General features: G+C 38.8%; 1 protein-coding gene across 2 annotated transcripts in view; it reads left to right on the top strand.

The window, feature by feature from the left end:
• The window catches only part of Sfxn1 (sideroflexin 1), a 50,269-nt gene that overhangs the window by 18,839 nt on the left and 16,675 nt on the right, over positions 1-14,755 (top strand). The window contains exons 3-8 of one of the 2 annotated variants that reach the window (XM_004632309.2): positions 5,108-5,278; positions 6,594-6,692; positions 8,063-8,138; positions 8,673-8,758; positions 9,517-9,644; positions 13,734-13,783. In XM_004632309.2, the coding sequence (XP_004632366.1) occupies positions 5,108-5,278; positions 6,594-6,692; positions 8,063-8,138; positions 8,673-8,758; positions 9,517-9,644; positions 13,734-13,783 (610 nt within the window). The remainder of the gene's footprint in view (positions 1-5,107; positions 5,279-6,593; positions 6,693-8,062; positions 8,139-8,672; positions 8,759-9,516; positions 9,645-13,733; positions 13,784-14,755) is intronic. The other variant, XM_023716549.1, reaches the window with a different exon arrangement.

The raw sequence follows: 14,755 nt of genomic DNA, 5'->3' as shown, positions 1-14,755 counted from the left end.
CTAACAGTGTTTGGACAGAATATCCTGTCTGCTTCTTGTACTATGGATGGCCACTAAGAAGATAACAATGTACAATGTATTGATTATCAAAACTGTCCTATTAATCAGCTGGGCAACTGTCTCATTCATATTTATTTCTCAATAAAATTTTTTTTTTAAATCAGACAAGGAAAAATCAGCACAAATAAATCCAAAGAACTTGACAAAGATATGCAAATTGAACTTGACTAAAGCTCAGTATTAGTAGGAAATTCTAACATCTAAGACACTTCAGTCTTTCATAGGTCAATTTTTTTGGTTTATATATGGATGTCCCCCAAAAGCCTCTTACTGCTGAGGGTTTTGACAGGTCACTGAATTTTAGCAAAATGTGATGTTAGGAGGTGGAGCCTTGACAAAATGGTGGTCACCGGGTGTGACGCGGTAGTGTCTTCTCCCTCCTTCCTCTGTTGCTCCTTCCCTGGATACTTCCAGGCCACCATGACCTAGCTGCTTTTCCTTCAAGGGCCCTTCCACATGCCCTTCCTTGCTTGGAGCCAACTGAGTTTAGAATGAAACCCTGTGAGCCAGAACAAAGCCTTTGGTCCTCTCACTTGTGGGTCTCAGGCATTGGGTCCCAGTGATGAGGAGGTGGCTGAGACACCAGCCACTCACACCACAGTTTTTCAACACTTCCCTTTAAGTCTTCGTTGAAAAAGAAAAGCCAGAATACAATTGCAGAGCAAAGGGATTGAGAAAATTAATAGGAAACTAGTTGTGATGAAATTGAGCTGTAGTGGGAAGTTCATGTCTTTTCCTACCTCAGTAATTAACTAACAAGGAACAATAATGAGTTCAGCATTCAGTTTGAGAAATTAGAAAACTACAACAGTCAGAAAAGAAAATCACAAACCCTGGATTCTGTTTCCTGTGTGTCAGGCACTGTTGGAGACCTTTTACATTTGTTAGTTTAATCCTCCGAGTCACCCTCACAGGTAGATAGTACTGTTAGCCACATTCTTCAAACAGAAACCCTAAGGCATAAATATTGACCTTCCTTAGTCATTGTGATACAGAAGTGGATTAGTGAGAACCGGAAACCGCTACACTTGTGCCCTTGATTTTCAAGGACAATGATTAATTTTAAAAAACTAAAAATTGGGACTGGGGAGATGGCTCAGTAGAATAAATGCTTCCCTGGCAAGCCCAGGGGCCTGAGTTCAATCCCCAGTTCTGAAAAAAAAAAAAAAAAAAAAAAAAACCTAAAAATTAATAGGCTTTTAAAAAATGAGAAAACTCTTTAGTAAGTGCAGTAAGTCATTAGCAAGTCTAATGCATATAAAATAAGCAAACACAACTCAAAATATGCAACAAGAATAAGAAAGTTTACTACTTAGCTTCTTTGCTAAAATTTTGAAAATCATGGTGAAATATATAACCTATGAATATGCAAATTATCAAAATTTTCTCAATCCAAAAGAAGACAGGGAAAGAGGAAAAATGAATAAAAAGGAGTTGAGTGGGCCTGCCCCTTAGCTCAGTTCTTTAAGTGGCTGCTTCAACAAAGTAGTCAGGCTCAGGTTGCTGTGGTTCGATCCCCACAACTCAAGCCAGCCAAACCTGCCCTGAAGACATTCGGAGCAAAAAAGGAGTTGAGACAAACAAATATTAAGATGATAACACAGAGACTAATTTAATCTCCAAGGCTAAGTGATTTTACATGAAAGAAAACACTTTTGTATAGGAGGAAATACCAATTCTCCCAGAGATGTCCTCAGGAAATAGCAGAGGAAACTCTTCCTCTTTCATTTCATGAAGCCACTAATACCCTGATAGCAAAAGTAGATGAAGAGATTACAAGAAAAAAATAGAATTGTATCCCTCATAGACACAAATAGCCTCAAGAGGATTTAGTAGTTTAAATACTTTTAACCATAAGGAAAAAGGTAATACCCAAAATAAGCAGAACTCAAGAGGGACTTGAACGTGAGATTGGTTTAACATTTGCAAATCACTAGCATACCATAGTCTAAAAGAGAAGTATTGACTATCTTAATAAGACGCAGGAAAAGCTGACAGAATCCAACATGCATTCATAATTTTCTCTACAAACCAGGAGTACGTGGAAGAAACAAGCCTGTGTCAAAATTAATGGTGAAATCACCATCACTTTCCCTGCAGAGTACAAGATTGTGTTCTCACTCAGCATTGTGCTAAAGGTATCAGTGAGTGCCATAAAGAAAAATTAAATAAGATAAAAGATATAAAGAAAGGAAGAAGTAAAACTGTCTTCACAAAAAAAAAAAAAAAAAAAAAAAAAAAGTCAACTACATGAGTTTTACAAGGCCAAAATGTGCAAAATCAGCATTCAAAATCAATTTTATTTCTCTCTAGCAGCAGTTAATACCATTGCATAGTGAGACCCATAACAACAAATACATTTTAAAAAAAAATTAAGTCCAATACTGTATTTTTAAACTTTTATTATTTTTATTTATTTGTTACAGGGTCTTGCTAGACAGCTCAGACTCGCAGTGATCCTTCTACCTCGGCTTCCCCAGAGCTGGGATTCCAGGCATGCACTACCACATTCGGTTCCAGTGGCAGACACAGCACAGGACAGGCAGGGCCTGTGGTACCAGGGATGGAGCCTGGGTCCTTGTGCTTGCCAGGCAGGCGCTTAGACCGCTGAGCTATCTCCCTAGCCCCCAATACTGTACATTTAATATTCACAACATCTCAATTGATAGAAACAAGCCAACATAGAATTAAAGTTAGGCAAGTTCTACATTTTTCAATTTCGAGATTAAATTCTAAATAAATTATAATTTTAGGCCAGAAAACTATTATGATAATTTGACAAATTTAGGTGAATATTTGTACAACTTCCAGGTGGTTGTTGCATAAGAAATACAAAATTTTTAGGACAGCAGATAACTGTTATGGGTCACTCAGAATAGGAACCAGATCAGCCAGATTGGAATGTAAAAAGCTGTTTATTACTGCGCTCAGGGCCCCCAGTCAGCTCTCACGCAGGAGAGGACCAAAAGGCAGGTGGCTATCCCAGGAAGCAGCGGGGGCTTTTAAAACATGGAACCACATTCTGGTTGGTAAACCAATTTATCATCTGACACAAAATGTAGCCTGCATAGCCCGAGATTACAACGTGTTAAGCCCATTTAGTTTCCTTTTGAAGTCATCTCTGTAAGCTAACTTTGTTTACAGGAATTAGTGAGGAAGGAATTTTATCTTAGCAAACAGCAAGAAACAGCCACTAGTTACTAAATAACCTAGAACAGTGGTGAGTATACATTTTTTATGTAACAGAAAATATAAGATTTACATTTATGGCCTAAAATGTGAGTTAACCCATTACACTAACCAAATTAAACGTTAGATTGATTATCTACAATGTAAAGTACAGTATAAATTACCTAAATAACAGTAATTCTCTTGTTGATATATGATTAAAACAAAGATATATCTAAGTAATGAACAAGGAGCTGGGAAGATAGCTCAACAGTCTAATAGCCTACCTGAAAAGCACCCCTGGCACCACATGCTGTGCCTGTCCTGGAACCCGGGCGTGCCTTGCTGGCCTCCAAAACTGGGCATGGTGGTACATGTCTATAATCCCAGTGCTGGGGAGGCTGAGACAGGAGGATCACTACAAGTCTAAGCTGTGTAGGAAGACCCTGAACTAAATGAATGAATGAATAAATAAATAAATAAATAAATTTTAAATAAAATAATGAATAACATAAAGTTTTAATATATTATGTAGCTTTTATCTCAGTAAATTGTTTGTTTCTAAATCGCAGTGTGGCAAAATACTTATGTATGAGTTTATTTACCTACTTTTTGCAAATGGAAAATTAAAATGCCCAAAACCTGAGGTTCTGGTATAATCTTTAAAGTAGTGTTTATATGTTATTTTAAAATAACGAGTAGAATATTATGCAACGTTTAAAAGAATAATGTATTTATTTTCCATGACTGCTATGACAGATTATCGCCATCTGGGTTGCTTAAAGCAACAAAAATGTGTTCTCTTCCATTTCTAGAGGTAGAACCTCCAACATCCAGGTCTCGGCTGGGCTGTTCTCTGCTGAAGGCTCGTTGTGGGAATAGGTCCTGATAGCCCTGGGAATGCTTGGGTGTCCCCTGGCATTATTGGTACATCTCTGCACTTGTGCCTCTGTTGTCACATGTCTTCTCTGCACTGGGCATGGCCATCTTATCAGGATACACTGGATTTAGCAACCACTCTAATCCCATATGACTTCATCCTTATTGCATCTACAAAGACCCAGTTTGTAAATAAAAAATGCTGTCTACCTGTAGGTGGATAGAAATTTGGGGAAAACAGTTCAATCCCGTACAGATAATTTAGAAAAATATCTGCACAAAGGAAGAAATGCTTGCAAAATATTATTGAATTTTAAAAGTGATTAAGCACAGAGCATAGAGATTCTAGATATGTATCCACCAAAACATTGTAAGTAGTCACCAACGGGTAAAGGCTAGCATGATTTTAATTGCTCTAATGAATTTCTGTATTTTCTAAATTTTTGATACTGACCATGTTTCTTTTGATAAGGAAAAAATACAGTGAATACATCATACTTTTTTTCACTAATGTCTTCCTAATGAGGATTCCAAGCTGTTGGTTTAAAAATGAATTAGTAATTTTGACTGTGTAGTTTTCATCTAATTGGATAAAAATATTTTAGAGTCTGTAAAATTATGTTAGATTTTTCATTATGCTATATAAAACAATGTTTCAAAACTAAGTACCATTTTAGAATACAAAGTTGTTTGGTTTTTTTTTTTTTTTTTAACTTTCCAAATTGCAGGTAATTTGAGAAGGATAGGCTTGAAATATTTTAAGTGCTTATTCATAGAGCACATGCAAAGCCCTGGGTTCAATCCCCAGCAGCAAAGTTAATAAGCAAATACAAAGTAAGAATCAAAAAGAAAATAGTTACTAACTGTGCCTAGCAAAGTTGTCATTTCATCTAGGCACAATTGTATCAACTTCTAAAACCTCTGTAGCTCCTTGTCTCTAGGGCACTGGTAAGGTACTTGAAATGAACAGTTGCTGTGTTATTTGTTGTCATTTTCCTAGACAAGGAGTTGTTCCTCCAGGTCTTACAGAAAATGAATTATGGCGAGCAAAATACATATACGATTCTGCTTTTCATCCGGACACCGGTGAAAAGATGATTTTGATCGGAAGGATGTCAGCCCAGGTTCCGATGAACATGACCATCACGGGCTGCATGATGACGTTTTATAGGTAAGTTGTGGGTGTGCAACCGCAGTTCATTGTCACAGAAGCCCGAAGTATGCATTTAACTTATAAATAATTCTATTCACGTTAATGTCATTTCCTTGGTGTATAGGTAATAGGTGTGTTAATGAGCTTTATTTAACCATTCCATAATTTGAAGACCTCATATTATGGCCCATAAATGCAGTCAATAAAGTTAAATTTTAAAGAATTAAAAATAAAATAGGGGTATTGTAGGGGGTATGTTAGTGCACACCGGTAGTCACAGCTGTTTGGGAGACTGAGATGAGACGATCCCTTGAGCTCAGAAGTTCAAGACAAGCCTGTGCAGCATAGAGAGACCCTGTCTCAAAAAAAAAAAAAAATTAGTGTTGCTTTGGAGAAAATAAAGGAATATCGTAAATGTCATTTCAGTTTTAGTCCCACTTTGTATAAACATTGCTATGCTATTAAGCACCAGGCCTAGCATAATGCCTTTAAATAAATATTCTATTCAAAGATCTGTTTTACTTTTTTCCTCTGCTGAACAGCATCTTCTGTGTTGTTCAAGAAAAAGTTGGTTTTCCCTGCCTCTTGTGCCCAAAAGCAAATAAGATAAAAGAAATGAAGCCTATAAGTGAATTTTCCTTTTAATCTGCTTGCATAAGCCACAGGTATAAGGCTGGGTATGGGTATGACATGCAGACAGGCATCAACGTGCATTCACATATAGGGTTACATTTAGGAGAGACTGGGACTGCTGAGCCTGAAAATGGCTTCTTTTTGCTTAAACAAAGGAACCTGCCATTTACTTACTTATTTATTTATTTATTTATTTATTTATTTATTTGTATTTAGTACAGGATCTTCAGGGTCTACAGGGTCTCACTACACAGATCAGACTTGTAGTGATTCTTCTATTTTCAGCTTCCCAAGTCCTGGGATTATAGGTGTGTGCCACCATGCCCAGCATTCCAGAGGTGGGGCCAGCACAGCAGGCTGGGGATTGAACCTCGACCCCTGCGTCTGCCTAAACAGATGCTTTAATCTGCTGAGCTATCTGGCTGGCCCTTAGGAACTTGCCATTTATTTAGTATCTACCTTGTGCCAGGCTGTCCACAGTGTTCTTTATTTCATTATTATCACTCTGAGCTTGGTGAGGAAAAAACTGATGATCAGAAAGGACAGCCATATGGGTGCTGAGCCTGTGACCCATGTGCAGTCTGGCCCAGTGTCTGCCCCTCTCAGGTACCCTCCTCTCTGCGGGTGTCCGCATTTTCTGTTGTGTACAGTGGCTGGGTCACAAGTGAGGGTGGACGAGTGATGGATTGCTTTGTTTTAGGACCACTCCAGCTGTGCTGTTCTGGCAGTGGATTAACCAGTCCTTCAATGCTGTCGTTAATTATACCAACAGAAGTGGAGACGCCCCACTCACTGTGAAGTAAGACTAGAAGGGTTAACACCTGTTGCACTTCTCCAGCGCTTGGTTAAGTGGTGGTAATCTCTTTTTTTTAGCATGTATTTGTTTGTTTAACTTTTTATTAATGCATGTTTGAAATATATAATAATTAAACACTTCATGGGAAATTGATATGTGGACTTGACAAATCTGAATTCTCTTCTTAGCCTGTTCCCTTTCCTTCTTGCTCAACTCTCTCCATCTCCTGGTCGTCTTCCCTTTTACAACAAATCTTCTCTCCTGTTTCCTATTGTCTTATGGTTTTCTCTTGAATTTATTTATACCTATAGGTTTTTCATGTAAGAGAAACTATTTGTCCAAATTGTTCACATTGTACAGAGTACTGTGTATCATCTTTTTAAGTGTTTCTCCCGCTTTCTGTTTCAAAATACCGATCTTCTTCCATCCTACGTCCTCAGAGTATTCATGCTGTCAGTGGTACTGGTAGAATGTTATTACTCACACACTCTGGAGCCCCACAGCCCTGGAGAACACATGATAAATGAATCAGGCCTGGTCCCTGGGAAATGACAGCCTGTACTCCCATCAAGCCTGCCTGAGTCAAAGCAACCAGAATCAAACCAGAAGGGTCAACAGTGTTCTCTGCAGAAATCAAGGGGAAATCACGATGGTGTGACTTTTATACTTGCTTTGTTTTTGAAATAGTTCATCCCCCCCAAAAAAAAAAAAAAAAACGAGTTTATCTATTTGACTCCTGTTAAAATAATTTTTTTAGACAAGCCAGAGAGATGAGTTAACCTGAAATAGTGGTGTAACTTGTGTAATGCTTGAAAGAAAAGGTTTTTTTTTTCTTTCTACCAGTGAAAATTGCCTCTGGCAGCCTGTATTCTTTTACTGTTATCAAATAGAAGCAAAAATACTGAAATCTGCAACCCACAAGTATTATCTCAATCATGGGAATTGCTTGTGCTTCATTGTACTTTGAAGATGAGCCTTTAAGACAGTGTCCTAAGAATAGCAGCATTGCATTTTGCTTTCCATATATATTGATATTCTGAGAAGTATTTTTAATTGAAGACAGTGTGCTCCAAACACTGAGCCCAAGATTCATTTCTCTGCTTTTGTAGTTGGCTCTACTCTGCCCTTCTTCCTTCCCACCATGAGTACTCCACCTACTTGTTTACCTAAACAAGGGGTAAAGAAGCCTATTCTAGGGGTCTACTTGCTTTTTCTGCAAGTTCTTCTGCTTATAGTATGATGCTACATACTGTTTTCTGGAGTGTCTACTTTTAAGCATAGCCTATTTCTGTCAAGTTTTTTTTTCAAATACTGAAGTAGAATTTCCTGACATGTATTTGTCATTTACACATTCATTTTTTTTTTCTCTTCAGAGAGTTGGGAACAGCTTATGTTTCTGCAACAACTGGTGCCGTGGCAACAGCTCTAGGACTTAATGCATTAACCAAGGTACTCAGCTTTGAAGTCCAGCTTCTTCTCACCTGTCTGGATCTAAGTGCCTCTATAATTTCTCCTAAGAATTCCAGCCATGTAGCTTTGGCCTGTACTCATTATCTTTAGCTACATATTTTAGTTATTGTTTCCAAAGAATGTGAGAAGGGTTGTCACCCGTGACATCACCCAAGAGCATGGCATGTGCCTAACCCTATTTAGTACCAGTTGCCCCTCTTCCCTGACCCTAAGACCACACAACAGGCAGTGTCTTTGAAGAGACAGAAGAGCCAGCATATGAACTCAAGACTTTGGGATTCTGCAACCCATATATCTCCAAGCACAGTAAGCTGTCAGAATATCCTAGGAGTATGCTCTGTCCTAGTCTGCCCATGCTGGAAATATAAAACTACAGCTAAGAAACAAGTTCTAAGAGTTCTCTTAGACTAAGTTTCTATGTACCTAGGGCTCTAAATTTTAAGAGACGATAAGTATGTCCATTCTGTTGTCCAGGAAATGTGACATAATGTTTTGATATTCTCTTTTCTGCAGCATGTCTCACCACTGATAGGCCGTTTTGTTCCCTTTGCTGCTGTAGCTGCTGCTAATTGCATTAATATTCCATTAATGAGGCAAAGGTAAGATTAACCTGTGCCAACAGAGGAATCTGTTGAAATACTTGGCTTCATTGAAACTTTTGTAGTAATATGTACAGAAGAAATTTATGGCATCTGGGATTTTCTGCTTGGAAAGCACAAGGTCCTGAGTTCAATTTCTAGTACCAAAAATAAAGTAAAATATAATAAATATTCCTTTTTCCCCTGTGGACTTGTCTTTTGGGGATTTTTAAAAATTAATCTGTATCTTTAAAAGTATGTTATTACAACTTGCAAAAATCAAAGGAAAAGAAAGAACAAGAAAAAGCATTTTGGAATTGATTGTGAAAAATGGGTGACAAGAATTATCCTCACTTTCTTAGTAACTAGAGTTAATAAATACTCAGTAGGGTCACATGTAAGTCTGTTTCTATATCAGTACGACTAGATGGCATGATGCTATATTATAACTATTTCTGACTTACAAAGTTTCTCAAATTTGTACATGAACCTAGAAATTAGCCTTATCTTTAAATTAGCACATGTACGCTTCAAATCCTACTGTTGTTGAAAAGGTACGCCTTTTTTATAAAGCATACTGGTGCGATTTTACTTGTATGTCTATCACAAGAAGTCTGAACTTACTCGTGCTATTTAAAAATAGACTTGTCAGCACCAGAAGTGACATTCAAGTGGGTGTCTGGATGAGGTGAGGGCCTGCTCCTTCCCAGCGAAGTGCTATTTCAAGATGCTGCATGAAGGTATTTGAGAACTTGTTTTACATGTGTTGTACTCTACAGGGAACTCAGAGTTGGCATTCCTGTCACTGATGAAAATGGGAACCGCTTGGGGGAATCAGCAAACGCTGCCAAGCAGGCCATCGCACAAGTCGTCATCTCCAGGATTCTCATGGCAGCGCCTGGCATGGGTTAGTGAGATGCGGCCATCCATTCGGTTTTTCTAGAAGGTTAAGTTGAACAAGCTTTTATGGATCAGTAAACAACAACATATAGTCATTCCCCTTTTTGAAAATTACCTTATGGTGAGGCAGAAGATGAATAAGAACATAAAAGTACAGTTGAGATTTAGTATCCTTATCCAGAATCCTTGGACCCAAAAAGGGTTTACATTTAAGATTTTGTTTATTGCTTGTTATTTGTATATCTATCACGAGCTGTTTTGAGGAAAAGTCATAAGCTTAAATATGAAATTATGTTTCATGTACCATGTACACATGACCTAAAGATAATTTTATGCAATTTTTGAATAATTATGTACATAAAACAGTTTGCATATCACAGGTGAATGGGACTGTAGGGCCTTTATTCTCCTTGAGGATGTTCAATAAATTATATATTGTATGTCTACATTTTGACTGACCTGTCACATGAGTCAAATGTAAAATTTTTCACTGTGGTGGTTTTTAGTGCTCAAAAAGTTTTTGATTTTAGAGCATTTTGGATTTCAGATTTTGAAATTAGGGATGCTTGATCTATATGTGAAGTGGCGAGAAGGACTAAGGGGGACAGGAAATGTTGGTGACATAGGACGCAGCCTGGAAGAAGGCCAGGTGGAGAGGAAGGCATGAGCCAAGTGGTGGTCAGGAGCCAATATTCTGGGTAGAGACAGTAGCCAGGGGGTTGCAGGAGCCGATCACTTGTGCTGGAGACTTGGTGGGGAAGAAGGTACAGCTGGAGCAGACAAGGAGAAAGGGAGCTAAGGAGGGAAGCCGAGAGGTGCTGGGCAGCTTGTGGGTGGTTGCTGAGACTGCAAGCTTTGGCTTTTAGTCTGCGGGGTAAGAAGCCATGCAGAGTTTTGAGCCAGAGAAAAGCATGCTTCATGCAGATGAATATTACCTGCATGCAGGGCTCCGAGTGCTGTGTGAGAACAGACTAAAGAGTGTGCAGACTTTGTTGTGTGGAGGCTGGCTCAGTGCTGGTTCAGAAGTTTTTTGTTTGGGGTTTTTCTTGTTTTTTGGGGTTTTTTTGCTGGCTGAGGATGCTTTCAGGGCAGGTCTGGTATGGCTTGAGGATCTGAAGATTGAACCACAGCATCCTGATTACTTTGTTTAAGAAGTCACTTAAACAACTGAGCTAATGGGCAGGCCCCCTGGCTCAGCGCTGGTGACACGAGATCATAGCTCCTTGGACCAGACCAGAAAAGCAGTAGAGTTGATAAGAATTTGAGGGGAAGGAATCCAATCTTTACTGAAACTTTCATGCGTAGAAAGAAGTAATTTCTGCTGAAGATTTATTTGTAGCAATCAGAAATTCTTCGAACACAGAACAAGTGGAAGTGTTTAGAAGGGTTAAGTGTCTGCCTGGGAGCTGCTCAGCTTTCTCCAGGGAGCTTGGAGGCAGCAGGACCAGAGACAGAAAAGCTGCCTTGTATTTATAATTTTTCTGACAGCCTCTTGTCTGCCCACAGGGTTGCTTAAAGCTACCCTCAGAATGGGACCCAGAGCTGATTCTGAGACATACTCAGAAACCAGAGAGACTAGGAGTTGTAGTGTTATTTGCAGGGAAAAAATCTAAAACACAAATTGGTATGTTTAACTATCACCTGAGCTACATGCAAACGGCACTTGGCTATTAAAAGGAAGTTCTCAAATGAAGTTTTGAAGTTTTGGAATTTGTTTTCAAATTCCTTTTGACGCTGTGAATGCTCATGAGTAGACAAGAATAGGCACCAAAAGTAGAAGGAAAACTGCATTTTGTACAGTCCTCCCTCCTACCGTATCCACAGTTCAGCATCCGTGGATTCAGCTACTCACAGATAGTTTTTTTTAAAAATTACATCTGTGCTAAACATGTACACACTTTTGTTTCCTTTGTCATTATTCCCCAAACAATTGAATACAGCTATTACACAACACATGTACCTTGTTTTAGGTATAATGTATTGTCTAACCTAGAAATGATTTGAAGTGTATAGGAGAATGTGTGTGGGTTACTATACATGCAAATGCTGCAGCATTTATATAAGGGATGTGAACATCCATAGATTTTGATATCCACAAGGGTTCTGAGTCCAGTACCTCATGGACACTGAGGAGCAGGGGTGACTGCTCGCATTCCAAATAACTGGGGGAAGGTCAGCGTTATCTGATTTAACAGAGAAACACTCAGTGTCCTTTTGGGGAGACAGTGTGTTCCGGGGGGTGTCTAGGAAGCCACAGTGCTAAAGTGTAGGCCAACTCTGCCCAGATCAGGGAGCGGTGTTCTTGTCGCTACATAAGAGACACTGTGGGATTCACCCTGACTACTGAGCCCTGATTTCCAGATTTACTGAAAATAATATCACAACCCCAATTCCCGCTCTGCATTTGTTTTGGGTTCGTTCTTTCCCAGTTTTGAACAGTCATGCTTCTCTTGGAGTTGTACCAGTCCAAAACCCCATTTCCAGTAATGTTATTTTAAGCACTATTAAGTCTCCAGGGAAGAAACTCAATCTTTCTGTCCCAGTGAAATTTATGATGGTAATTGATATATTGAAGTAGCTGATGTAACAGTTATGTCTAGTAAAGTTGTAAGGTAATGAGTTAATGCTGCTCACCACATACCCACATTTCACCTGCACTATCTCATCTAATCATCATAGCCAATGTAGTATAATGTTCCCCATTTCATAGCTGGAAAAGCAGAAAACTGAGACATAGAAAAGTCAAGTAACTTTGCCAGCACTGTCTGGCTAGCAGGTGATCCAGCATGTACTGTGGCAAGAACTTCTACAGTGATCCTCATGCATGCTAGACAGTTAAGTAAAATCCCCTTTGGTTTTTTAATATGAGAGGAAAAGTTCCTGATATTTGTACTGCTGCCTGTACAAATCAAGGTATATCATGTACACGTACAAATTCCCCATGATGAATGTGATCATTATATATACCTAAATGGTACCAATAAATGTAATTAAGTTGAAACTAAATATGAAAAACAAAAATAAAGAACAATGTTACAGATAGAATTCTGTTCAAGAAGCCAGGTGTGGTAGGGCACGCCAGTAATTCTAGCATGTGGGAAGTGGAGGCAGGAGTATCTTTGCAAGTTCAAGACCAGCCTTGGCTACACAGTGAGCTCAAGGCCAGCCTGAACTTCATAGTGACACCCTGTCTCCAAAAAAAAGGCTGTTCAAGATTATAAACCTTTGGGCTAGCAAGATAGCTCAGCAGACTAAATGCCTGCTTAGGCAAGGGCAGGGACCAGATGGGATTCCCCACACCACATGCTGCACTGGCCCCCGCCTAGGGTGGGCTGAGATGTCCACCTGTAAGCCCAGCACTGAAAAGGCTGAAAACAGGAGGATCACTATGCAGTCCAAGCTGCATAGTGAGACTTTCTATCAAATACATTTTTTAAAAAAGATTATAGGGCTGGAGAGATGGCTCAGTGGTCTAAAGCACCTACTTAGAACAAGCTTAGCAAAGCATCAGGGACCACGGTTCAATCCCCAGCACCACATGCCAGCCAGCCCCGCCCCCTGGTGGGCTGAGCTGGCCACACACACTCTCTCTCTCTCTCTCTCTCTCTCAAATAAATAAAAAAAATTTAAAAATAAAAATAAAAAATAAAAAAGATTATAAAATTTCATGGTGCCAGGGAGATGGCTCAGTAGAATAAGCACTTCCCTGGCAAGCACAAGGACCTGAGTTCAATCCCCGGTTCCGCAAAAAAAAAAAAGTAAAACTTCATGGCTTTTATATTGTTTTTGCAGAAATCTAGAAGGTGAAACTAATTTTTTAATATAATAAATTTCAATTTATTGATTTATAATCTATGTATTACCAGTTTAATTAGACAGATATGAGTTACACTGTGATAATTTAATACATGTACATGCTATATTGATCAATAAGTTTAAGAATTTTTAAAATATTATGAATTGATTTTACTCTGGCAGTGGAAAAATCTTAACATGATACAGGCTTTCTCTCATACTGTGGGACAGGGAGTGGGGGGTAAAGTGAGCTGGAAATGACATTAAACAAAGGTTTAAGTGTCTCTGTCTTTACCTCCAGCCATCCCTCCTTTTATCATGAATGCTTTGGAGAAGAAAGCCTTTTTGAAGGTAAGCCCCAGTTCTGCTGTCATTTTCTCAGTCATTTTAATTCCTTTTCAGATTTCAAGCTACAGAATATTTTTACATAAATAGCAAGTAAAGAATTTGAAGGTCAGTTGCTCTTGGATACATATGTAAATAAAAAGATTTTTCTGGGAACATTTTGTTTCACATCTGAGGAATTTGTGAAAAGCTTTTGTAAATGAAGAGTACTGCTGTAGTGAACTTGCAATTCAGAGATACACTTGGTCACCGTTTGCCTAGTTAGGTGAAAATTAAAAGATGGTGTGAGTTTAGAATGTGTTTGTAAGTCACTACCTATAATCAGGAATAAAAAAATAACTTGGAATAGTACTTTTGTGGACCACTGAATTTAGAGCTCTCATGCATATTTCCATTGCTTATCACATCTAATGAGTCATTATCTATTAGCTATCTCCGACAGAGTTCTAAAACACATCAGAGGAAGTTGTAACCAAGAAATCTCAGTGTTCTGTATGCATTTTTTCTAGATTACATTTTGTAGGTACTGTAGCTAATGCAGTAGTATTTATGTTTAACACTGGTTTTCTAATTCTTATGGCCAATAGCATATAGTGGGATGGGGTGACTCATGGAGCTCACACTGTGTTGAGAGACTCCTGGTGAGACCTGCCGGGAGCGGTGGCCCCACCTCCTCACTGGAGGAGCTGGTATATTGTGGCAATGATGGCCGCTCCCTTGGGGCGAGCTGTTTTGAGTCTTAGAGCAGTGACAGAGTGAGGAGACCTAGAAAGCTTTAAGAAAAGGACATCATTCACACGACCAACATTTCTCAAATGAGGTCAGAGATAAGTGGAATTCTAAATACCTCATGATATGGTCATGAATCTATATAATTTCTATGGGCCCCAGCAGGAAAACCTAGAGAGTAAAAACATACTTGGTGAACACTTTTGCTATAATAATATTCTTAGAAAAATAAGCGTAAAATATCCTATG

Source organism: Octodon degus, unplaced genomic scaffold (genome assembly GCF_000260255.1).
Source record: "Octodon degus isolate 3935 unplaced genomic scaffold, OctDeg1.0 scaffold00048, whole genome shotgun sequence".
In the NCBI taxonomy this organism is placed as follows: Eukaryota; Metazoa; Chordata; class Mammalia; order Rodentia; family Octodontidae; genus Octodon; species Octodon degus.
Note: the sequence above shows the minus strand (reverse complement) of the source record. Positions and strands in the feature narration are given on the sequence as shown.